The 26,674-nt window shown below is 36.9% G+C and overlaps 1 protein-coding gene across 1 annotated transcript in view; it reads left to right on the top strand.

The window, feature by feature from the left end:
• Nucleotides 1-26,674, top strand: part of LOC140743425 (uncharacterized) — a 151,866-nt gene that overhangs the window by 12,442 nt on the left and 112,750 nt on the right. Inside the window, exon 2 of the mRNA XM_073074676.1 lies at nt 14,674-14,808. Within this exon, the coding sequence (XP_072930777.1) occupies nt 14,685-14,808 (124 nt within the window). The 5' untranslated portion in view covers nt 14,674-14,684. The remainder of the gene's footprint in view (nt 1-14,673; nt 14,809-26,674) is intronic.

Here is a 26,674-nt window from a genome sequence, read left to right as displayed (position 1 = left end):
TGCAGATGGCAGTAATACATCTTTTTTATATTGCGTGCTTTCCGCACGCAATTTCTTAAAATTGCGTTTAGTATTTTTTATATTCCTATTATATGTATTGTATTCAAAAATATATTACTGCATTATCCAAATAATATGTTTTACCAACGTAAGTTATGTTGAAATTCTGGATTAATAAAATAAAGTAAAAAAGTGTTTGTAATTTTTAAACGTACAATTACAGCTGACAGATTTCACAATAAAAAAACAAAACGCCACTATAATTTATGGCGCCATTTTTGTTTGTTGTTTCGTGGTGTTTGCTGTGTACTGAACAGTTTGCGTTTACTTCGTAATTAATTGAAAAAAAATGACTTGCTCTCTCCTGACTGATTTGACCCTGCTATATACATTGTGACTTTGGCTTCGTTTGGACTCCGATTACCTTCTTATAACTGTTAAATAAATATTTATAATTGCATAAGTTGATAAAAAATGCTATGCAATAGCTTTACCGCGGCAGTCCCTAATGCCGCACCTTTTTTTAAATGGCAATACGTATGGGTTTCATAGTACTACATACTACCATCATATGTTTATCCGTTTAAAAAGATATGTCCAGTCAGTATAAATTTAAAAACGTAAACCCGTACGAATGATAAAGAAGCGTGTCCGAGAGATTACAGAACATTTCAATTAAGTGCCGGGAGAGGGTGCTAGGGAAATTTTAATCAACTTTTGGGCTGAGCATTACCGAAAAATAGGATTTCCGAAGTGAGCGCCGTTTATTTTCATTCAATGGCCGGTTTTAAATACGGTTATATTGACGCAAATTTATCGACGATAAAACTACTTTCGAAAAACATTAGTTGTCTTAATGATTAATAAAATAATTATATTACCTTGTTTTTATAATATAAGAGTAGCAGACAAGCATGCACCACCTGAAGGTAAGCGGCTTCTGCTGCCATTTGGCGGTGGATCACTGGATCCACCGTAGATAAGATTAGATTCCTATCTGAGGTTATACGTACATACGTGTTTGTTACTACATTCGAATAAAGTCGTAAATGATACTGTTTAATTTTTAAACAAAAATGACCGATGAGTTGCTTTCATTTCCGACGCTAATTAGGCATAACAGTTGCGTGGGGCTTATTAAAATGCATTGTACATTACTCTGGTCATTTTCCCTTGTCTACTGATAATAATAGAACATGATTTTAACGGGTATCAATAAATGACATTAACAGGGGAAATTAAATTCGGCTTCTAATTGAAGTTGGATCAAATTCGTCTGCTCGACTGTACTCACTGCACATATTGCTGTTATTATACAATTTTAGCTGATATTAAAAATAATTTTCTCTTGGTAGAATATTTTCGATACATTCATATAAACTTTTGTGATCATATTGTACAGGATGTCCCTGTATTTCCGGGACCAGTATAGGCTTCCGGGGTAGTAGGCGGCAAGAGTGGGAGCTCCAATCGCTCGGTCAGCGACCTCGGGATGGACGACGATATGTGAGGTCGCATAGCGTCGTACATACCAGGCGGTGTAGCTAGCGTCATGCTCACCTGGGCGGAGCCCGAAGGTGTAACGCGCTAAGAAGACTCCGGTTGCGTTCCTTTGGAGATCTCGGAGTCCCGAGGCCGGCTGAGTTTCGAGCCCCGGCAGCGCCGAGGACGGCCATCAGGGGGTTTAAGTGCGGTAAGAGTCCCACATAACCCTGCGTCGCTCCCACGGTACCGGGTACCTTTTGAAGGTTTCCCCTTCATTAACAAAAAAGGAGCTTGTACAGGAAGCTGGATGGGATTTTGCTGCTTCAAATTTTTAAATCAATGATTTAAAAAAGTACCGAAGCTGATGAACATTTCAGAAATTGTGAGTATGTTGCTCTGGTTTACTTATTCCAATGGTAAGGATGCGAAATTCAAGTTTTAAAGCACAATCTCTATGTAAAGGATTTTACTTGCATGAGTATTTAATGGGTTCAGCGATAATTGCTTTGAATGGTATATGCAGTAATCCCATAGTGCCATAAAGCTTAAGCAGAACACCGAACTTACATCGGAAGTGGAAACACTATAGGTACCCATCAAGATTACTAAATGTAACTCTAAGAGAGGAATACAGTTTGTCCAATAAATTCTGAATGAAATGCATAATGGAAATACAGAAGCCGTACGTATATTACCGTACGATATTCCTGACTAATTTATAGGTACAAAACAAGCCGTGGCCTGTGGCAGTGTTATATAAAGATTATAGGCCAAGACTTTACTATTGTGGGAAATCCAATGAAACGTGACAACCAAGTAATACATTATTAATATACCAGATATTGTTATCCTGCCAGATTAATTAACTGATTCACGTACGCTGCTATGACAAGATGACTTCAATAGCGCCTCGTAATGAATTGGTACTAAATATGCTTGCCATACACACCAAGGTGCGCCGGAGAAGTCTGCCTGTTCAGGTACGACTGCCCAGGTACACCGGACTATCTGTGGGAATAGACCTGTGCAGTTTTTTAAACCTGTGCAGGCAATCGGCGCAAGGTCAAAAATAAATTCTTTCATGTGACACCGTACGGTGCATCATCGTCTTCAATCACCGAAACGTCCCCATACAAGGTACCGACGAACGGTTGACCTGTACAGGCAAACCTGCGCAGGTAAACTGTCCGGTAGACCTAGCGTGAATAGTTTACATAATATGAAGAAGAAGATCAAGATTATGACATGATCAGTTCACGTCATATAACGATCATAAATGACGTCACAAAGTCGTTGATTAAAAAAATACCTGGTACAAACGATCCGTATATGTCCAACTTCGAGAGAGAACGTTGGATCAGCCGATGTACGGAATACTTTTTCACTTTGTGCCCGTCAGCGCCGTTAGTCGAAAGATTTGAGTAATGTGAATTATGCTCGCTGACTAAGTCGAGAACTGACCATTAATCTGGAGATTTAGAGTTATTTATACAGGTGAAGTTATAGCTTTGTTAAGGTAGAGAGTCGAAAGAAAAAAGGTAGGTAGGTCTGTTTCGACATTTTGTCCCTGTAGTTCCGGGACCAGAATAGGGCTACGGTATCCCCTGCCTGTCGTAAGAGGCGACTAAAAGGGGGCTTCCGGGGTTGCGGGCGGCAAGAGTGGAAGCTCGAACCGCCCGGCCAGCGGCCCCGGGAAGGACGACGATATGTGTGGTCACATACCGTCGTACGCACCAGATGGTGTGGCGAGCGTTAAGCTCACCTGGGCAGAGCCCGACGTGGCAACGCGCTAAGAGGACTCCGGTTGCGTTCCTTTGGAGATTCCGGAGCCCTCTATGCAGCGCAGAGGACGGCCACAGGGGGGGTTTTAGTGCGGTAAAAATCCCACATAAACCGGCGTCACTCCCACGTTGTCGAGTACCTTTTGAAGGTTTCCCCCTCGATAACAATAAAAAAAGGTCGGTTTCGAGACGAAAATATTTTTGTTTTACTTGACTTTTTCACACAACACAGCAGCACTTAACACTGCTGTTATTAGGCAGAAATAGGTGTAGCGGTGGAGCTGCCGCAGTCGAACAATAGTCTTCTAACACTTTCGACTAAAGAAATACCTACTATATTTAGTCATTCTATAGTCTGGTTCATAATTAGGTGTCCAAAATGTAAATAAAGGTGTTGACCTATCAAGAAAATATGTGTCAGATGGTAGTTTCTTCTTTTGACAATATTAAATTAATACAACGATAATAAAATAATGAACTGAATAAATTAAAATCAATTCACATTTTCCAATATTTATATTATGTCAATTTAATTTCATACGGTAGTAATAATAAAAAACAAAGTTTATGGTAGAAAATTAAAATGTGATAATGGTCACACAATCGGAATCCAAAACATTTCTTGTGGCGTCATTTTTAAGTTTCGTAGCTGATATTATTCATTTTCGTGATTGTGATCGAACTCGTTTACATAACGCGTTTGTTCAATTGTGTATATTTGTTAAAATTTTAGTTTTTTTGTTGAGTTTGTTAAAGTTTTTGTTTTCATGTTAATTTTGACAGTGACATTTCTTTGTTTACATTTTGGACACCTAATTATGAATCAGACTATAGAGAAAATTCGTATCTATTCATTTTATCATATCTGGTTATTGAAATAATTCCAACAGATATCACGTGTAATAAGTTGGAGCGCTCTAAACTTCCGTGGCGTTGGCGTATCTAAAACTATACGGCGGATTACAACAACAATTAAATGGAGGGTAAACTACTAACTCAATCTTAGTTCAAACATTCATTGCATTAAGTGGAGTATGTGAACGTTGTATGTTTAATAAATAATAATTTTCTGTTATAGGTATCCCTACAAAACAAGTGCCTTCTATTTAAAGATGTTATGATTTTGTATTTCGGATCCGGATACTGATACGGATTAAAATATCGGTTTCGGATACGATTACGGATGTGTAATTATTTCCGGTTATCCGATAGCTTCGGATAATTTTGCTTACGGATACGATAATTTCAAGGATCGTCAGAAATTACAAATAGGTTTGATTTTATTTGTAAAGCAACTGAACAGCGTCGGCTTGCAGGGAGAAAAAATCATAACAGACTCGGGCAGAGTCTGTTATGATTTTTGATGATGATGAGATGAGTTTGTTATGATTTTGACCGAAATAATTCGAAACTTTTGTATCGGATTTAATTAGGGTTTCGGCATAGATAAGTGGTTTCGGATATATTTTCACTTCAGATCCGATAGTTTCGATTACGGTTACGGAGGTCCATAAATCCCTGCTTTTATTAATCACATTTGCTTTTTTACGAAATCTATTTATCCAATACGCTTGTTAGTTTTTTTGTCGTGTTTGCTGTGTGCCCAATCTTAGATATAATTTATCTGATTTTGATGGACATTTTATATAAACACTAGCTGACTCGGCAAATGTTGTGTTGCCATAGTAAAAAAAATTAAAGGTGAACAACAGGTGAAAAATAGATTGTAGCCGATTCTCAGACCTACGGAATATGCATATAAAATTTGGTGAAAATCGGTAAAACCGTTTCGGAGGAGTACGGTAACTAACATTGTGACACGAGAATTTTATATATAAGATGCACGAATGTACTGAAGGCGATATATATTTTTTTATTCTCAAATCTGTAGAGGATATATCCAAGAATATCGTAAAAAGTTTAAACATTGTGGACAAAGTTGATTGCCAAAAATAACCATTAGTTTATTATCACGTAGACGTTCTACGTCTCTTGTAGCAGCTACGGCGGCCATTTATAAGTTCTTATTTATCAATCCATTGTTATTAACAGCAGTACAAATCTTAAACAAAACTAAATTATCCGCCAAAATATAAATACTGTTTGTAGGCGGAAAAATGTTTTTTTCATTTTCATATTACGAACCAGGAAGCTTAAATACCTACTTACAATATTAAAAACCGTTACAAACAAAATACCTACATTTTATAATTACATTATTTTTTGCTAAATATACATATGAACTTATAAGGTTAGAGATTCTTTGCTCCTGACGACCTAGACAACTGTGTTTGGAGGCCTCCTAAAACCGGAGGCCCGGGGCGGACCGCCCCTGTCCGCCTTTAGTTCGCCAGTGGTTCATTTATATCTACTTACATTGAACTTGTCAGAGATGGGCCATGGCAGACAAAACCTGGAGGCACGGCAGTGCCTCCGCCAAGTCGAGCCAAAAAAAGCGGCACGGCCGTACCATTCTTTTCTCTAAGCAATTATATTTTCCTGTACAATATGTGCATTAGCATCGGCAGCGGCCACTCAGCATCAGCTAGACTGCAAGTACGTTCGCTCCTCTAATATATATTATTCCTCTAATATGTCATCATCATCATCAAACTATTTTTATCCCACTGCTGGGCACGGGTCTCCTCTCAGAATGAAAAGAATTAGGCCATAGTCCACCGCGCTGGCCAAGTGCGTCTTGATGGACTTCACATCATCTTTGAGATTTTTTTTATAAATCTTTCAGGTATGTAGGTTTCCTCGCGATGTTTTCCTTCACCGTTTAAGCAAGTGATAATTTAATTCTAATTCGCACATAATTTTGAAAAATCAGAGGTGCGTGCCTGGGATTTGAACCTCGCACCCCTCGATCGAGAGGCAGAGTTTCTTAACCACTAGGCTATCGCTGTTCTAACATGTAAAAAGTTAAAATATTATGTGCTGTCCATTTTCATCATTCCACCTCATCGCCGAGGTCAGAGTTTCAAAACGCTTTGGAAACGGTCAGAACCCCGAGGGCTTAGAAATTTTCCAGTCAGATTAAAAAATACGAACACGAAGTAACAAAGGAACGAGCACTTGTTGCTCAAAGTTATTGGTGGCTTGGAGGCACGCTTTGCGAGCTTTCGTAAGGATACGGCTTAGATGTTTTGACAAAACTTTGTAGAACAAAGTTGTGATAAGTTAGCATTTATATTATGAAAATTTGCCGTAGGTGTAAGTAATCTTTCAGTTATAAAATGATAGTATATAGAATACATTTGCTTTATAACGGCAGTCCTTGTACTAAGACTTGTGGTGAAGCTTGATGTTACTAAGATAATTGTACGATTGGTTGTAAATGAACTATACATGAGCTTTTAACAAAATAGTAAAATAAGTTTATTGAACTATCTGCTATTTCTGTTAGAATATATAATTGCTCACACAAAACATTTCATTGAAACTCGTAACAAATTCTATGTAACATTAAAACAGTTCAACAAAACTCGTATTTTAATGCTCTTTGAGCTAAACAGGAACACAGGCTCCGTGCAACGTGAGTTAGCAGCTCACATTTTGTTCATTTTAATGAGCATTTTGTATGTTACATTTTAGGGCAGATTTTAAAGCTTGTTGATTAATCTCAGCTTGATAGTATCGAGCATTCGCTTTGCTGTGAGTGTTTTACACGTTAATTTTTTTATACTGTTAGAAGAAATTGGGGCTCGTTTACCGCTTTCCACACGACACGAAATTGATCGCCAATTGCAACCTCCGGCAATCGTGTAGGCGTTTACACAGGAGTGGCTGACGCTCTCAGTGATACGCATTCTCAAGGCCAGTAAATAAGGCGTTATATAAACTGTCGAAGTCGGTCAGGGAACATATTATGTTCCCTGTCCCGACAGTTTTGAAAACTTGACATTGACAGTATTCCGCCATATTTAATATTTCAATGAGGAATGCTTATTTTAAATAATTTTAAACAGGAATACTTTAGATTTTAAAAATATATGTGTATTTTTCTTCAATTATACAAATTATTCGTGATTTTTAGATATAGCGTATGAGATGGCCGAAAATAAATCATCTCCTTTACAGGTATAAGTAGACAAAAACAAAAAGCATTAAACACTCAATTTTTTTTGTGTCAACCGGTTATTTTTTTTTGTTTTGCAATTATGTTGGTGAGCTTAATATTACTAATAAAATTATTCACAATTGGAATAATAGTAGTACCACGCTTTTATGTACTTACCTATATGTATGTAACGGAATCTTTGAAATCTTCGAAACGACGAAAATACACGAGTTTAATTATTGTATCCTATCGTCTTTATCACGATCTTCAGGATTTACGATTTTCTCGGCGGTGTTCGAGCGCCTTAGAGAAAGTTCATAATAAAGTTACTAGACTGCAACAATTACTACTTTATACTTTGATTAAGTATAATAGCGGGGCGTTTATTTTTTATAATAGTGTTATTTGTCTGATACGTTCGTAGCTCGATAGTAAGTTACTGTGTAATAGGAATCTGTTCTATATAGTTTTACTTTCGGTTGATTCTAGGTAACTACGATAATAGTTATACTCCTGTTATTAATTATTAATGTATTCAATGTTGAAGGTGGTAGAACCCTTTGCGGTTCGACTCCGGCAGCACCACCGGTTAGGCAGTGTTAGGCATTGCTGTGTTCCGTTTTGAAGGGTGTGGTAAGGGAGACAGACTTTTCCGAGGCGTTCCAGCTTAGTCCTCAGGGGTAGCGGCATCCGTGCCCGACCTCAGGTAGGAATATCTAATCCTATCTGGGGTTGATTACAGATGTCCATGGGCGGCAGTAGCCACTTACCATCAGGTGGACTGCATGATCGTCTGATACTCCTATATTATAAAAAAAATCAATTTTTCCTACCAAACATTAAGACAACTTCTAGATGTAAATTGTCAAACTTGGATCTTGAAAAAATTAGAAAGATTGATTTATTAATAATGGGGCATGGGTAGAATGATGATTTTTTAACTTACATACAATTTTTTACTTTTTGTCGAAAGAAAAAAAAAACAACACACCGTATGTTTAATTTTTCTTATATAAATGTTCTGAATTATATTAATAGAATATGCACTTTGGGCGATGTTTCAAATTATTATTACCCATTTACCCTGGAAATGTACGAAAACGTCCTAATCGTAAATGTAATGAATTTCCCATTACCTTCATATTTTTGCATAAAGCCTATCACAGCTAACTGACTTATTGACTGATAGAACTGAACACAATGGGCGTACACAATGAGCGATTTTAATTGGCACGACGATATACCGACATTACTCAACGACACGACACGCATGGTCATTCCTTATTTAAACGACACACTCACTCGATAAAACCAATTGAATCATAGAACCCTTGTTGTCGTTGAAGGTGGTAGAACCCTTTGTGGTTCGACTTCAGCGGCACAACTACCACACCTATTTCTGCCTCATAACAGTAGTGTTAAGCGCTGCTGTCTTCTGGTTTGAAGGGTGTGGTAAGGGAGACATACTTTTCCGAGGTGTTCCAGCTTAGTCCTCAGGGATACCGGCGCGTCTGTAGCCGACCTCAGGTAGGATATCTAATCCTATCTGGGGTTGATTATAGATGTCAGTGGATAGTAGCCATCTACCATCAGGTGTTATGCATGCTCGTCTGCTAGTCTGTATTTAAATAAAAATAACACAGGTGATGGATGACATTTTAGTACCGATATGTCAACTAGTATCCTTACACATGGAAGCATAATATGAACGTGATATGACGTGCTACCGACAACATTTCAACGCCGTCACATCGTGCTGAGCCGGTCGAGTGAGCTGAGTAAGCTGAGTTTCATAGTATTGTCTATCGATGTCAGTACCGCTGCCGTACTGATGTCGTGTCGGACTTTGATAACCAGCTTTCAATAGCCTGGCATAATGTAGCGCACATGTAATCTCAATTTCTCAAAATTCGGTATTGTAGTGTATGCGGGAAATATTTGAAATTTGCTAATTAGCCCCTTAACATCACTAACGCTCGGAATAGCTCCGTAATTATGAGATATTGTGCTCACGGGCGGAAATTGAAACCGTAGGCAGATTTAATGTTAGCGAAACTGACCGTACGTAAATCACAAACTATATTTATTAAGTAAAATCATTTCTAAATGCTAGCAGCTGGCGTAAAGAAATCATTTAAACTTTAAACAATTGCGAAGCGATCATTTTAATGTACGTATATCTGACTTTAATTGGGTTTACAACAGGTTAAGTAAAATTTAAGTACTTTTACGGCGTAGGTTACGAATAATATAAACAAAATATTACAATAAAAATCACAGTGCTCTTTTTGGCTATTGTTCTGCGTAATATTTAAAGTGCGTGATAACTAACTGCCTTAGCGAGTTCTTATTATATAAATATTTATGTATGTTTGTACGATAGTGATGCACGCTTTTGATATGTTTTTATAAATCAAAAAAAATTACCTGTTTTACACAAAGATATTTAAGTAATTGTTAGTATTTAAATAAATTGGAATATCTCGACTGCAAAGTTTTGTACATCGACTTAAGCATGATTGACTGCATTTAAAAAAGTAAGTATTGAGTATAATGTGTGATCAAATCATCGATATGTGGTCTTCTACTTCGATACTTGGTGTTACTTAATTTAGTTATTGAATTAAATTAGATAGATTAGAAATAGAACTTATTGTTTTTAAAAAATAACTGCTCTGTCTGATGAGACCGCAATCGATCATCGTTCCGCTATCAGTAGGATTACCTAGAGTTAATCTGCAACAAGAATGATTTATTGAGTTCCTCATTCCATCTCTCTTGTAGGTCTAGGCTTGTAGATTTCAAGATAACTTGTTATAACAAGTTGTAATTCAAAAATGATATTACAAACGTTAAAATCTTTATTCAAATCGAGTTCGAACTCGAACTGGAATCTAAGATTTGAATCAATATTACGGTAGTTCAAAATGTTCTTTTAATTTTTATGACCAACAAAACGATGAACATCCCCTTACAACCGGCGGCAGTAGCCACTTACCATCAGGTGGACTGTATGCTCGTCTGCTATTCCTATATTGTAAAAAAGAAATACATACTCGTTCCACCTTCATACCTTTACAGTACCCTTACCAGGAGTTTTCCGTTTCGACAAATATGACTGTTTTGGTATTTGTTTACGTATTTACCCATACAAATTCCAATCAGCGCTCCTAGCGGATTGTGTCAAAACTAGGATCGCCTGGGCCAATACGTAAACAAATACCAAAACAGTCATATTGGTCGAAACGTAAAAACTCCTGGTAAGGGTACAGCTACTCTTATCATCCATCGCATTCGAATGAAAAAGGGGGTATTGCAGTTTTTCTAACAAGTAAGAAAATGGGATTGACATTTGTAAATTGAACTAGCGATCGACCACCCGATGAAATAGGTCAAACAACTATTTCCCGAATTGTAGGTAGTGCAATTTAATCCCAAAAATTATTCTCGGCGCTAGAGATTCTGGTTTTACTAAATTAGTAAGTTTTAATGGTTAGAGTGGCATTCCAATTGTTAGCAACACCGATATTTGATCAAAGATTTTTCCAGCTAGAATAACTCGTTTTCAGGCCATAAACAATCCTGCTTAAAAAAACAACTTATAAAGACGCAAACGCAAATTAAGAAATTTTGGATACAGATATTGTACGAATGCCCATTCGGCATCTGTCAAAGGAAATTGATCAAATGTTGTACAAAGATATTTGACGCGTGGACTACCATCCTTAGTTAGATTAGGGTATAGATTGAATTATTCATTCAGAGACTATGCGCTAAGCTGAGCTATAAATAAGATGATGTCTCGGGCGCGTGTAGGCAAACTGCGAAGTTGAACCTGCATTGTTATATGCTATAAATAATTCATGTTGTAAAAAAGCTGGCGTTATGCAATTTTCGATTATTATTGTATCTATAGAAATAAATAAAATTGAAGTATCTGTTTGTTATTTCAAATAGCAGCTTTTTAAATCACATATAGAAGACGTAGTACTTGTAAACGGAAACTATTGTTAAAGTTTTTGACTGTTTGTTTGTCTGTCTGTCTGTTTGTTTATATCGACTAATCTCTGAAGCTCTCTGAACTCTTATTATAGCCAACTTTCCTCATATTACGTAATCTAAAGTATCGGATATAATGCATTCTTCATTTTAATTGAAAATATGTAATTAAAGTAAGTGAGACGCGGATCAACAGATTTTATTTGCTTATTACAGGCATCAGAGATAATGAAAACAAAACATTTTGCTGCTTTTAATAAATAAATGCGAGTGCAAGTTTGCGAAACGGCTTTTATGCCGGTTATTTATAATCAATCTAAAATTTTACAATTTATAAATACCGAAATTTTTACATTTACAATTTTTTCTGTGTATTGCATAGATTAGTAAAGATTACTCACTCCTAACAAGAAAATGTTCCCAGTTTTGAGAATTGAAATTGTTGCGTAAAAAAGTTTTGCCACGTCTCCGTGCTAAAATGTCCCTAAATTTTTTGTTAATTTGAAAATAATTATTTATTTATTATGTAAATTACGCAGTATTAATTATTTTATTCGTAAATTTTCTCTAAAAATGTTTTTATTTGTCAAGAATTCAAAAAAAGAACTTACTAAAATAAGCCATTTGTGGCTTCATACAATTTCAAGGCGGCGAAGTATCTTTACCAATCTATGGTGTATTGCTGTACTGTCGATGACTTTTGGTTGAGAATTATTATTTTTTACGAACTTTGTAGATCGATTCTATCTTATCAATTAGCTGTTTTGTTCGAAGACAAGGGGCTGTCTCTTGCACTGACCAAATACTCTCAGGTTAAGTTAATGTCCATGTCTTATGTAGAAACATATAAAAAAATATTGCAACTTTTCTCCTACTTCGAAGCATAAAACAAAAGTGTAATATTATTTTGGAGGTGTGGAAGAAAATTTGATATTTCACTTCCACTTCGTAGACGTTTCAATAAGATTTCGCGACAGAGACTGCACTTCAAGGAGCTTCTGATTTCGAGCTCGAAGTAATACGAAGTAGTACCAATCGAACGATAAAATGTCAACCGAACTTCGGATTTCGGTTGTTCATGGCTGATTTAACGTTGCTTTTGAATTCTATCTAGCTGGTTAACGCCCTTTACCAATAATAATTAATCTATCCAATTGTTATTCCCGAAGATCGAAATTTGACAATTTCTAGGAAGAGCAATTGTTGATTCCTTTGACAGGCACAACATCGGTTAGATTAATTAATCAAATAAATAAATAACAGGTGTAGGGTACTCGATTAGTTTGATCCTTAAGGCGGGTACAGACTGCTGTAACGTTACAAGCAATGTGACATGAAAGGAACATTTCATGAACATAGTTCAGTTTGTCGAGAACACCGAGAAGTCCATTCTTCTCGTGACGACCAAATATTAGCGACAGATTGTTGATGTCCATTGCACGTGACGTTACAGCAGTGTGTACCCACCTTTATGAGTGTCAGTACCCGATAGCGTAATATACTGGAAAGATGTCTTGTTGAAAATTAAATCATTTTGAAAAAAAAACAGGTGTTTATATATGCGGTTTTTCGTTTTATTATTTTCATTATATGTTTTTTAATTTCTATGTAAGATTAGTGCTTTCATATGCTTCTGTATACTTGATGTGAAGGGAAGTGAAGTGAACGCGAGCTCTGAATAACCATTTCAACTTGGGATGCGCTGAATTTGAATGTTTTAGATATTATAAATAAAAAATTAACAAGCTTCGCAACACTAATAAAATTGGCCAAGTGTAAGGTGAACTCGCACCCGGAGGGTCCCGTACCAACATTTTATTTTTTAATTTTTAGTATTTGTTTTAGCGGTGACCATTGTACATTGTAAAAAACAAGTATTACGATTCAGGGGATATAGCCCTGGGGGCCTACCACCATCTTTTAAAAACCATCATAGTTTAGGAAAGTTTTTTTTTCCTCCTTAAAACAGTAAAATATTCTGTCATACACAGTTGAACAAACTTAAACCCTTATTAATATTTCACTTATCCATTGTATAAAACCAACTGAAATTGTCATATTTTGCTTTAAAAGTTAAATTTCCTGCAAAAAAAGTAAAAGTATGATCAAAATAATATTGTTTTAAGAGATGGTAGTAACCCCCCTGTGACAGACGGACAGACAGCGGAGGCTTAGCAACAGGCATCCTTTTTGCCCTTTAAACGAAACCCTAACACGGAACCCTAAAAACGAATGTTTACGTCGATGTTGATTTTTTAGTTACTTTGGCTGTGTGAAGTTTATTTACATTTATTTCTTATTATTTTACCATATTCGATCAATCAATTATTATAACGTTTGGGGGCTTTTCGTTTGGTGTTATAAATAACACTGACCCCTGCACAATAACTAATTATATAATAACTAAATGTGTGCCGCAGGTTTTAGCGAATTTAAAGGTGTTTCCTATTGCCACTTTATCCAATATTCCATTCGTGATAGACTCTAATTCTATTGTTATTGATGTTGTAATTTTTAGCATAGTTTCTTGTAGCTTTTTTTGGATTCCTGCCTATGAGTTGCTATAAGTTGCAAGTAAAAAAAAGTTTCGTGAAACTATTACTATCATTATTCTAATTGATAATAGTAGTGTGATATAATACTGTGTTCAGGTTTAAAGGAGAGATACTTACCAAAGACTTCCCACTTAGATTACAGGAACCAAATCATCCGTAGCCAATATCAATCCAGGTTTCCATGTTATTTGGGGTTGATAATAGATCTCTATGAGAGGTAGTGAAGGGAGATCAATAGAATAAATTTTATCGCATAGCTGTATAGGGAACTTGAAATAACCAATAAGTTAGTTTTAAAAACTTTATAAAAAGTATGCGAGGTCGCTGTCTTGCGTGCTATTTATAGACAGACAGAACTTTTGTCGCTAGCGATGTTAAAGTGTGTTAAACTTTTTGAAGTGAAAACTTCTTGAGCGGCGTTGTGCACTTTTTGCGATGGGTAGAAAATGTTAAACTCACGTCCGGACACGTGACCTGATGAAAAATTCGTAACACGGAGGGAGAGTAGACCGCCGGCGCGGCAAAAATTGTAATAGATCTGAAGTGAAATTTTTAATGTAATTTAAATTGCCATATTTGTGTACGATAGCGCAATAAATTAATATTGTATTTCACACATAAATGATACTTTTAGACTAATAATTAAAGCAATTCGTGCATAGTTATTACCTAACTATTCAAAAATATAAAAAATGCACAATGTTATATTCAAGATTTCACTTCTGCCGACACTCCTGGAGTGCAACCTTTCTTTAACTGTGTCTAAACTTATTCATACTTTGTTTTTCAGCGTGGGCCGCGATGCCACGCTGTTATATGGTGAAAAAAAGCCTGCGTCATGAAGGACGGTCTCTGTGCAGCCCTACAGAGGCGAGCGTAGCTCCGCCTTGCTACAGCCCTGATGAAGAAGACTCAGCCTATACAGGTAAGTTCTTATTCCTATAGTGATGTGCCGTAATTAGAGTGTATAGGATCTATAACGGTTTTCCTACAATGGATTTCATTAAGTATCTGTCTAGATTCTACATTCAATATACAACTTGCATCAATGTATGCGAAATCGTTCTTAAAAAACACATATTTAATTTATGCTGTCTCATGCACACTAAATTTTAAACGAAACACGGACTGCGAGTCAAAACAGGTCAGTGTATCAGCGCCCCTAGCGGACTGTATCAGAACTGGTTGGAAATGTATGGGAATACGTCATTTTTGTAAAAACGTATTAACAGTCATTTTTGTAAAAACGTATAAACTCATACTAAGGGTAAACGTTCGTCACTATCCGTATAAAGTCACACGCACCGTCGTCAATTGCTAACGAAAATTATCCGTATCCGTATTCTCTATCTATCTATCGATCTAGCTACTCATGATTCGAATCGAATAAAGTTTTATTATTTTAGTACATTTGTAGTTTATTTATTTATTTATTTAGAACTTTATTATACCATAAAAATCGGTATAAAAGGCGGACTTAATGCTAGAAGCATTCTGTACCAGTCAATCTTTGGGTAAAGCAGAAAATATATAGGACGGTATTTATACGTTCAATAATAAACATAATCTAGAAATAAAAATAAACACAAATGGAATATATTTATATTATAAGACATATAAAGACTTTTTTTTTATAATATAAGAGTAGCAGACGAGCATGCAGTCCACCTGATGGTAAGTGGCTACTGCCACCCATGGACATCTGTAATCAACCCCAGATAGGATTAGATATTCCTACCTGAGTTCGGCCACAGATGCGCCGCTACCCTTGAGGACTAAGCTGGAACGCCTCGGAAAATTCTGTCTCCTTTACCACACCCTTCAAACCGGAACACAGTAGCGCCTAATACTGCTATCATTAGGTAGAAATAGGTGTGGCGGTGGTGCCGCCGGAGTCGAGCCACAAAGGGTTCTACCACCTCAAAAACTCTGAACTACTACTCTACTAGTCTACTGAACTACTGTACTACTGTATATATAGAACTATGTATACTGTATAGAAATTAGTGTGAAATATTATATTTTTCTAGAAAATAATATTTAACGCTCGTTTTTAAACCTGTCTTCTGCAAGTAGTTCTTATACCCTTTTTAATATTTTTAAAGGAGAAAAAGAGGTGGGATCGAACATAAATGGAAAATTGAAACGTAGTAAAGAGGTTTATTATAAGCCTCACAGAACGCATTAGGAAAGGACTGTTTGAAATTTAAATCCTTTTGCGACTTGCAAAGAAAATAATATTGAAGAGTATGAATTCGATACATCTAACGTGGAAATTTCATATTATAAAATATTCGAAAATCATAAGTGCACACGTAACGTTTATTATAAGAACTAAAGTATTGTATAAGTCTAACAAACATTTGTAACTTATCAAGGCCTATTTAATACGCCCATCAAATCTGTATTTCTACCCCTAGGTTAGATTTTCGTTTAATTTTTTATGTGCTTTTCTTAACTAAAAAAAACTCTTTAAAAGGCAAATCAACTACTTCCACCTAATTTTCACAATATAAATGTAGTTATTAATCGTTAGTAAGTATATAAAAATGAATGTAGGCGCGTGTATAAACTCGAATTAAAATCGAAAAAAAATAAAAAAAAAACATATACGGTCAAAATATAGAATATACTAGCTGACCCGGCAAACGTTGTGTTGCCATATAAATAAAAAAAATGTTAAGGGTGAACAACCCTTACTTAGGGGTATGAAAAATAGATAGTAGCCGATTTTCAAACCTACTGAACATGCATATAATAGGTGAAAATCGGTAAAGCCGTTTCGGAGGGGTACGATAACTAACATTGTGACACGAGAATTTTATATATAAGATAAATCAAGGAAATGCGTGGTATGGTGAGTTTCCTTTATACCCGATAGGTGGAGCTGAATATGTTTGATATACACTATTACGTGAATGCAGCGAAAATAGATCTGTAGCACTACCATGAGTTTACAAAAGTATTACTCGCTAGCGACTGCGTAAAATAAATGTATGAAAAATTGTACAGCGCCTCAGGTGGTTACTCGTAGAACTAAAATCCGTAGTGGCGTAACTCGATACGTAAAAACCTTTCGAAATCAAATCGCTAGCGACTGTCATTATGATCTATTGCCATACAAATTCGGTCCGATGAGTCATTAATTTGACGGACGTTGTCAAGAAATACCGTAACGATAGTAGTTATGTTACTCACTAGCAAAATGACAATAGTTTTCTATTTACAATTTCTATAGTGGCGTTTCTATGCCAACTCATGGTAGTGCTACTGTACACGTATCTACGTTACTGATCTATCCAGTGAATGGAGTATAGATTACAAGTCAATCACGTCCTTCTATACAGATGCGGCTTTGACGTCGTCCTCTGGTTTAGTATTGCAATTTTCGTCGAGGATTAGTAATATTGCTTGATGATGGAAGATAGTGTTTATATGCATATAGGGCTGTCTTTACATACGAAATGATTGACAGTTCATTAAGTGAATAATTGAAAATGGATACGGTGCAGTATATGTATCCTTAACTATCTTCATACTACATCATGTGTTTATATTTGTGTAGTACTTCCATTGTCGTATAAGTGATTTAAGTTAGGGATATTCCTCCTCACCAAAAAAAAACAATTTACTTTCACGCAGGAAGATTTTTTTTCGTCAACTTTCAGGGGCTTTTTATTCCGTTTTTTATATAATTGAGCCTAACCATAAAGCGAAATGCCAACGTCGCCTGTGGACAATTGCAACACCAGAGGAGTAGCCATTGCATTGCCGGATTGAAGGAGAACTCTTTTTACATCTTTTATGAAGAGCCCCTTGTCATTCCGGATTCCAAAAAAATATTATATCTGGCACTGTCCGTGTCTGGCACGTTCTATGACGGTATAACTCAACCTTAATGGGTTAAGATTAATGATGCATTCAATATTCGGTCGGTGTGTACAAATTTATTTAAAATTTACATGCTTCAGTATCACTGAAATATCTCCATTTAATAATCTGTCATGTATCATTTATTCGGATAACTGTTGATTTAAATTGTGGATTGTAGAATTAATTTTGCATTGATCAACGATTATTATTAAAAAGTAAGTAATGTGCTGCATTAACAGAACTCATTCATTTATAAATATAGTTTCCGAACCATTTTATTAAATATTGTAAATCATTTGTATGAAAGAGATAAAATTGCTTATTTTCAAAAACTTATTCATTTAATGTGACTTTTAATTTCATGGCCATGTAAATGTAAGGGCGTTTACAAATGAGACGTGTTTAGTCGGTCTGCTGCTGCACGATAACCGGACTGTTAAATTTTTAGGGTTCGGGATCTAAAGGGTAGAAATGGCGCTCTATCACATAAACCGTAATAGATAGTACGTATAACGGTGTACGCTATAACAACTAATAATAAAAAATAATAAAAATAAAAAAGCTTGGAAATAAATGGGCTCGCCATACGAGAAACCTCCATTTTTCTACGTTTTATGCTTCATCTATGGAACTGTAGACAGTTGAAACTTTCACAATGTATGGCTGCTATGATAACAAGTACAAAAAATAAAAACAAACAATAAATGAAAATATGGTGCGGAACCTTACGTTTGCGATTTCGAATTCATACACGATCGAGGTCGGAGGCTTTAGTAGCAAAAAAGGGCACCAAATCATAGGCGAATAATTCTATGACACATTTGTCATTTTGTACAATCAAATAATCTTTTCACACTTTTGGGGGCTTCTTATCAACTTTCTGCCCCGGGCCTCCGACGTTAGTCCGCCACTGGTCGGAGGCAACGCAAGTTGTCCTGACAACAGACACACTGCTACTTGTCCCTGTAGTTTCGGGACCAGAATAGGGCTACGGTATCCCCTGCCTGTCGTAAGAGGCGACTAAAAGGGGGCTTCCGGGGTTGCGGGTGGCAAGAGTGGGAGCTCGAACCGCCCGGCTAGTGGCCCCGGGAAGGACGGCGGTATGTGTGGTCGCATACCGTCGTACGCACCAGACGGTGTGGCAAGCGCCGAGCTCACCTGGGCGGAGCCCGACGGGGCAACGCGCTAAGAGGGCTCCGGTTGCGTTCCTTTGGAGATCCCGGAGCGAGGGCTGCGTAGAGGTACGCAGCGCCGAGGACGGCCACCGGGGGGTTTTAGTGCGGTAAGAATCCCACTAACCCTAAGTCGCTCCCATGACACCGGGTACCTTTTGAAGGTTTCCCCCTCGAAAACAAAAAAGACCCACTGCTACTATATGTTCGCGCGTCGAGTCGCCATGTATGAAAAAACATAACCGTTTTCATGCGGCAGCCGTCCTGCTATAGTTAAGTAGTTCAACTGAAATCGTCTAATTTAAAAGCGGCCTAAGAGTAAAGATTAATTTTCCAGTCCAAACATTATGTGGAACGCGATAAACGCAGAACAAAGGTACGGGTGAATTTAATATTCGTTGGACGAATTATAAATTTATTTTCTCATGGCGTAACCGCTAATTGTTTTTTGCAGAAACCAGATTATTAACTTTATGAATACGTCAGCATTATCATAATGAACTCATTTATGAGTCATTGCCAGGTACTTCACAGGATGAAATGGATTTATTTTGAGAGAACTCGCATATGAAGTTTTAATTGAGATTTTCGTTGTTGTTTAAACAAGCGAAAATTAATTTCCAATACTCCCATATTCGGAGTGAAATGCCTGATTTTATAGTGTTCGAAATACCAGCGTATGAGGCTGGATTCATAGCACTTAGCCGTCAGTGAGCTGTCAATATTTCCTACTCCAGTATATTGATTGTGAGTGGGTTGCAGGCTTCAGTAATATCCGTTTATTTGGGTAAACCTGTGTTATAAGGCGAGTTGGTCATAAGTATACAAAAAGAGTTGTTAAATAATACGTATGTGCAAGTTAGTTTCGCATGTCACCTTCTTTATAAACTTCTCATTCTTATGTTAATATTTGTTTTAAAGGCGGTAAAACCCTTTGTAGTTTGAGTCACATATTTCTGTCTGATAATGGCAGTGTTAAGCGCTGCTGTGTTCTAGAGTGAAGCTCCCTTACCAAAGGGAGAAATACTTATCCGAGGCGTTTCTCCTTAGGGACAGAAGTCGTAATCTTTTCTGAGAAAGCATCTACTTACCATCAGGTTGACTGTACGTTAATTTCCTACCTCTATATTAAAAACCGAATCACGTGATTTCAAATTTTGTGAGTATGATTGTCAGGAACTAGGTGCTCGTAGGATTGATAGGATTGGTTCTAACAAAGAGATTGGAAGATAGGATGCTATTGGCTCCATTAGGTGACACTGTCGTTGAACTTTGTTTTTAAAACAATAAAATATTTTGCTCACTTGTCTATACTAATATTATAAAGAGGAAAACTTTGTTTGTTTGATTGTAATGAATAGGCTCAAAAACTACTGAACCGATTTTAAAAAATCTTCCACCATTCGAAAGCTACAATATCCACGAGTAACATAGGCCCACATATTTTATATGAAATATATTTGATAAATAGATTTTTAAGGCGGTACAAAGTTTGCCGGGTCAGCTAGTAGTCTATAAATAAATTGCACCGCCAATAAAGTTAATCTGGCGATAATTGTATTTGGTAATCTATACTTTGACCTTTAAAAGTACGCACCCGCATTCATGACCTTTAAAATTTTTATTTTAAAAATAAAATTTACCATTCTGTTTAAATGCAAACACATAGAAGTTATTGCTACGTGCTCTCCAATACCGGTTTTATTGTTTGTATCGGGATTTTATAAATATATTAAATGAACATGGTTCGAATAGTTCAAATGTTATCTACGCTTTTGTTATAGTAGAACATACTGGAATATTTCCCAATATTTGTTGACTGGAAGGATTCCTACGATTTGTTGTACTCATAGGGCTCTTTCAATTTAGACGTTTCGGACCGCTGCCGCACGTTTAACGTGCCACTGGTTATAACCCGCTCCGTGCCGCTGCAGTACGTTAGCCGTCCGACACCAAACGCCTAAATTGATAGCGTATTTTACTGTCGTGCGTTTGTATGCTAGTGATGTTATAAATTTATTCGACCGCAGTTAAGCCATGGACTCTGACGAAGAAACATTACTGTTAGTGCTCTTGTTGAAAAATATCAAACGGAAACAAAAACGACGCCCCCGTAAAAGAGCATCACCGATGTTTTCGTTAACATGTAATCTTTGTGATTTTCATAATCTTTACCCTAGGTTAAAACAAGATCCAATCATTTTTTTAATTATTTAAGAATGTCTATAGAATGCTTTGACGAATTACTTGAATTAGTTAAAAGTAAAATACAGCGGCAAGAAACTATACTACTAGCGATTACTGTGTTTGTCGCTTTTGGAGTTCCATATTGCAGGACGTATTTCAATTTCATTTATAAACTCTTCTACGTTTATATCATCCATTTTAAGGAAATGATAGACATGAAAATTCGAAGAAATTTCCTCTTACGTCTAGTCACCGCACTATTCAATAGCGAAATGAACACTAGGAGTTTGCGACGTTACCGTCCTGTCGTCGGGCGTTCGCGGTACCGACGCCGCACTGTTGCCGCACCGTGCGATTTGTATGAAAATAAACGTCCGTCCGTGAGCCGTACGACAAACGCACCGCTTCGGCACGGCAACGGTCCAACACGAAACGTTTAAATTGAAAGAGCCCTTAGACTTAGAATTATTCGCTACGCTAAAGACCAACAAAGCATTAGAAAGACATATGTCAACCCAGACAATTTACTAGAGAGAAAGAGATGCCACGAAAAGTCATGGCATGCCAATTTCTGTCTGAATAAGCGGCCCGAAGATCGTCCGACTACGAGACGTTTTAATATGTTATCAACTTCGATCACTAATGTTCTTATTAGTGATCGAAGGTTATCAATGACATTTTATACTATTTGACATCCTATATCTATGGTTGTTCTATTACTTAGGTTAAAACATTAAGGTTAGAGCTCGCGTTCTCGTGTGTGCGTTCTGTATGCTCATCCTCCAGATGTGGCTGGCGCTAACACTATCGTCTGCCAACGTTGCCGAGTAGTGAATGTAATACTTACGTTTTCTCGAGAACGTCTAGAAGTTAGCTTAGCTGTAAACTAAACTTCGATTCGAATCGATTCACAAAAAAATCTATGCCTTAAGAATCGAATTTCCAAAAATCTATCTTTGGTCCATTTTTGAGTTCGTATTTGCAATACAATTTTCGATTCTCTAGGATGAAATATCGATTAACTGAATCGACCCAGTACTAGATATCAATTAAAATAATCAATGTTTTTGGTCCAAAATATATGTAGATTTTAGAAATGTAATTTATAAATGTAGGTAGAAATAGGTGTGGCGGTAGTGCTGCCGGAGTCGAACCACAAAGGGTTCTACCACCTTCATACGGCATATGCTAGAAATTTTAGTGTAATTGCATAGTATTGTGTAGCTTATATGAAACTACGGTACAGTGAGATATTACAATGCTTCTAACCAAACAAATAGGTGATCATAGAGGCGTTGCAATCTGAGAGCTAACTTGGGCGCTTCGTGTAAATAGACATATGGATACCATGATCCGTATGGACATTCACGTCATGACAATTCCGCTTCGCAAGTGGGTATTTCCAGTGCCGTGCATTTATATTCAGTGAAACAGGAGTAAACTGATAAATTGCATGCAAGTACATGAAATACACGTCTTTATTTTTTAAAACATTTTAACACTGAGCAAATACTTTCAACGATGCTTCTACTTTTAAAACTTGTTTTATTTTGTTAGGATATCCGTAATAACAAAGTATTTCTACCGGCCATCTATTACAGAGCAAAAGGTACAACATTCAAAGGGCAGACGGAAGGACGGACGAAGGCTTAGTAATAAGCTTCCGTACTGAACCCTAAAAAGTCACTATGACCGTGCCCACGTCACTAGAAGGCTTGAATAAATTAATACATTTTATTCAACACATCGTTGCAACATAACTGTTCTAAGAATTTTATACATCCCCTATGGTTCGACTCCTCTTTCTGCCTAATAACAGCAGTGTTAAGCGCTGCTATGTTCTGGCCTTAACGGTAAGCAAGACATAGTTCTCAGGAGTAGCGGCGCATCTGTGACTACCAGGTAGAAGATAAGAAACTATCGGATAAGGAATCTTATCTGGGTTTGATAACAGATGTCCATGGGCGGCAGTAGCCACGTACCATCAGATGGACAGGCCGTCTGCTATCCCAATATTATAAAAAATCTAATATAAATACAGTTTGGTTTAAGTTTAGCTGTGATATTTAGATGTTGGGAATATAAAATTCTTAAGCACGTGTTCTTGAAGCAACAAAGTGCACGTGTTATTTTCAGTGTTCACTCAGGTCAGGCTATTCTCGAGATAACTCAATTGGATAGCATCGCTGGAACATTTCACTTTGACCTCGGTAAAGTATCGTAAGTATGTTATTACCACAAAGGAGTATGAAAACGATTTTCTATAAGATTAGCAATTTGCAGTCCACCTTCGAAGGTGGTGAACCCTTTGTGTTTTGACTTCGACGGCACCACCGCTACACCTATTTCTGCCTAATAATAGCAGGGTTAAGCGCTGCTGTGTTCTGGTTTGAAAGGTGTGGTAAGTTAGAGATAGTTTTCCGAGGTGTTCCAACTTAGTCCTCGTGGTAGCGGCGCATCTGTGGCCGACCTCAGGTAGGAAAATCTAATCCTATTTAGGGTTGATTACACATATCCATGGGTGGCAGTAGCCACTTACCATGTGGACAGCATGCTCGTCTGCTACTCCTATATTATAAAAAGCCTAGTATGTGGGTGACCACATACGAGTGGTAGTGATACCAGTGGTACTGATACCACTCGTGGTTGTGGACTACCACCCAGTCGGACCAACACCAGTCGGATAACTATAGCATTTGCTAAATTACTTTTTTGATTTTAAAGGGTATACGTCCAGTAACAGCTTAGTTTATATTTGAAAACATATTCTTTAATTCTTTATTCAAAGAAATAACGTGTTTGCTATCACGGCTACTTGAGTAACTAAGTAAGTTTAGTAAATAAATAGTTTATTCAAGTTTTATTAGGAATGAAATATTAGTTATAAAGGTACAGTCCGCTTAAAACTACTAGTCCGCTCTGAATATAGAAATGAATCGCGACGCCTTAGCAAATTGTATGACTACACCTGCTCGCAGCAACTTCAGAGCGGACTAGCATTTTGTCGTGAACTATACCTAATATTTACTAGTACTCCTAATCAAAGTTAATATACAGGTATTTATTACAATGGATATGTTTATGTGCAGTGATAGCCTAGTGGGTAAGAAACGCGGCCTCTCGATCGAGGGGTCCGAGGTTCAAATCCCAGGCACGCACCTCTGATTTTCAAATTTATGTGCTTATTAGAAATTAATTATCACTTGCTTAAACGGTGAAGGAAAACATCGTGAGGAAACCTGCATACCTGAGATTTATAAAAAAAAAATCTTAAAGGTATGTGAAGTCTACCAATACGCACTTGGCCAGCGCGGAGGACTATGGCCTAATCCTTCTCATTCTGAGAGGAGACCCGTGCCCAGCAGTGGGGCAGTAATGGGTTGATGATGATGATGATGATGATATGTTTATGTATGTGTGTTATATTCCAGGGACAAACTATGGACAGTATATGAAAGACTAAAATATTCGGGCGTTAGGCTGCAATATCGGAAACCTTCGTTTGTTTGTCAAACTCTCCTTTATTTTGTGACCGACATCACACGTTTGTGACTTTCGTAACGTTTTCGAGCCGTGGACATACAAAGGTCACAGTACAGGGTTATCGTCTGTTGATTTTGACGCTCCACTTGTCTACGTGAAACTACGTTCACTTTGCGTGAAAACTTGTTACGGGGTCGGAATAAATATCAAGAATTATAAATTTGAAGGTGTAGAACCCTTTGTGATTTGACTCCGAAGGCACCACCACTATACCTATCTGCTTAAGAACAGCAGTGTTAGCTTTGCTGTGTTCTGGTTTGGAGGGTGTGGAAAGAGAGACATACTTGTCTGAGCACTAGGTTGAGCCTCGGCAACCTAGTGCTCAGACGTATCAATATAGCCCACCTCGTAGGAATCTAATCTTATCTGGCATTGATTGATTGATATTGGCGTCCATGGGCGGCAATAGCCACTTACCATTAGGTGAGGCTGAGGCTGCAGGCTCTTTGGCTACTCCTCGTATATTTAAAATATGAAATAGAAATATTGGTTCGTATAATATTATTAGTACCTGGATGACCGAGCTTTGTACGGTATATTATCTACACTAATATTATAAACAGGAACACTTTGTTTGTTTCTTTGGTTGTAATGAATAAGCTCAAAAACTACTGGACCGATTTTAAAAATTCTTTCACCATTCGAAAGTTACATTATCTACGGGTAACATAGGCTATATTTTATATGAAATATATTCGGTAAATAGATTTTGTGGCGGTACAAAGTTTGCCGGGTCAGTTAGTTTTTGATAAAACGCCGTCCTCTGAAATCGAAACTTAGCTTGATCGATTTATCGTCCGAAGCCCCTTGCATGCTAAATTTCATGTAAATCCTTGGATCTGTTTCCCAGATTCAGATTATATATATACAAGAATTGCTCGTTTAGGTATCAGATAGGCGAGAACTAAGTGAGCTTCTGAAATGATGAGTTCTTCGTAGAAATTGAAATCATACACCCACTCATGTGTGGGTGTTTCACATTCAACATTAATACGTTCCTCATGATTGGTATAGTGGGCGTCTTTCACTTTAGAGAATATTGAATAATTATTCGGAAGCCAAATGTATATTATGAAGGGTTTTGTTATATTTATCTTTTGGGATTCCAAAATGGTAAAAACTTCACCCTATTACTAAGTGTCCGCTGTTTGCCTGTCTGTCCGTCTCTCACAGGGCTCTTACTGTAGAGCCATAAGGGAAAGACTTTTTAAATGTTTACAGGGTCTGTACTCGTATAGCGGTGGCCGTTGTAACAACAAATACAAAAAATATAAAGCTTAAAAATTAATAGGGGTCGTTATACAAAAAACCTTCTTGGCGTTTTTCGCTTTATCTATCGAAACGTAAGTAGACAGTTGAATTTATTACATTGCATTTACTTGTATGACTAAAAATTAAAAATAAAGGATAAATTTATGGCACGGAACCCTCCGTGTGTAATATTGACGGCGCGATTTGATTTTGACTTGTGCGAGCAAAAATACCTTTTGGGATAAAAAACATGTATGCGGTCGAATTGAGAAACCTCATTTTTTGAAGTCGGTTAATTACTAAGCTTTGGAGTTTATCAGTTTTTCATCCGTTGTTTCTATGAAAACAATTTAATACAAGTCAAACGTATAAAATGAATGTTAATTTGCAGAAAATGCGACTCCATTTTTTGCGCCAATCAACAAATGCAGGTTTATTAATAAAGCCGAAACGCAAAAGAACGAATAAGCTTTTATTCTATCCCCGTTTCCCGATTGCATTTTCGTTGAAATTGTGTCTACATTTTTTTGGGATATAATACGCTTTGTTTATGTAAGTTGAAAGCGAATTGGTTGGGAAATTGGCAATGTAGTAATTGATTTGTGTTTTACGTATTATTTGATATACGTTTATGGCGGCTCCTCTATGGATGTCAGGGTCACCACGCTGGTCAAGTGCAGATTGGTAGACTTCACACACCCTTGAGAATGTTTTTATGCCTATAGGTTTCACAATGTCACCTATCACTGTGAAAGATCATCATCA

This window comes from Epargyreus clarus, unplaced genomic scaffold, assembly GCF_041222505.1.
Source record: "Epargyreus clarus isolate Ecla_fem2 unplaced genomic scaffold, WU_Ecla_fem_2.2 ptg000007l, whole genome shotgun sequence".
Taxonomy (NCBI): domain Eukaryota; kingdom Metazoa; phylum Arthropoda; class Insecta; order Lepidoptera; family Hesperiidae; genus Epargyreus; species Epargyreus clarus.
Note: the sequence above shows the minus strand (reverse complement) of the source record. Positions and strands in the feature narration are given on the sequence as shown.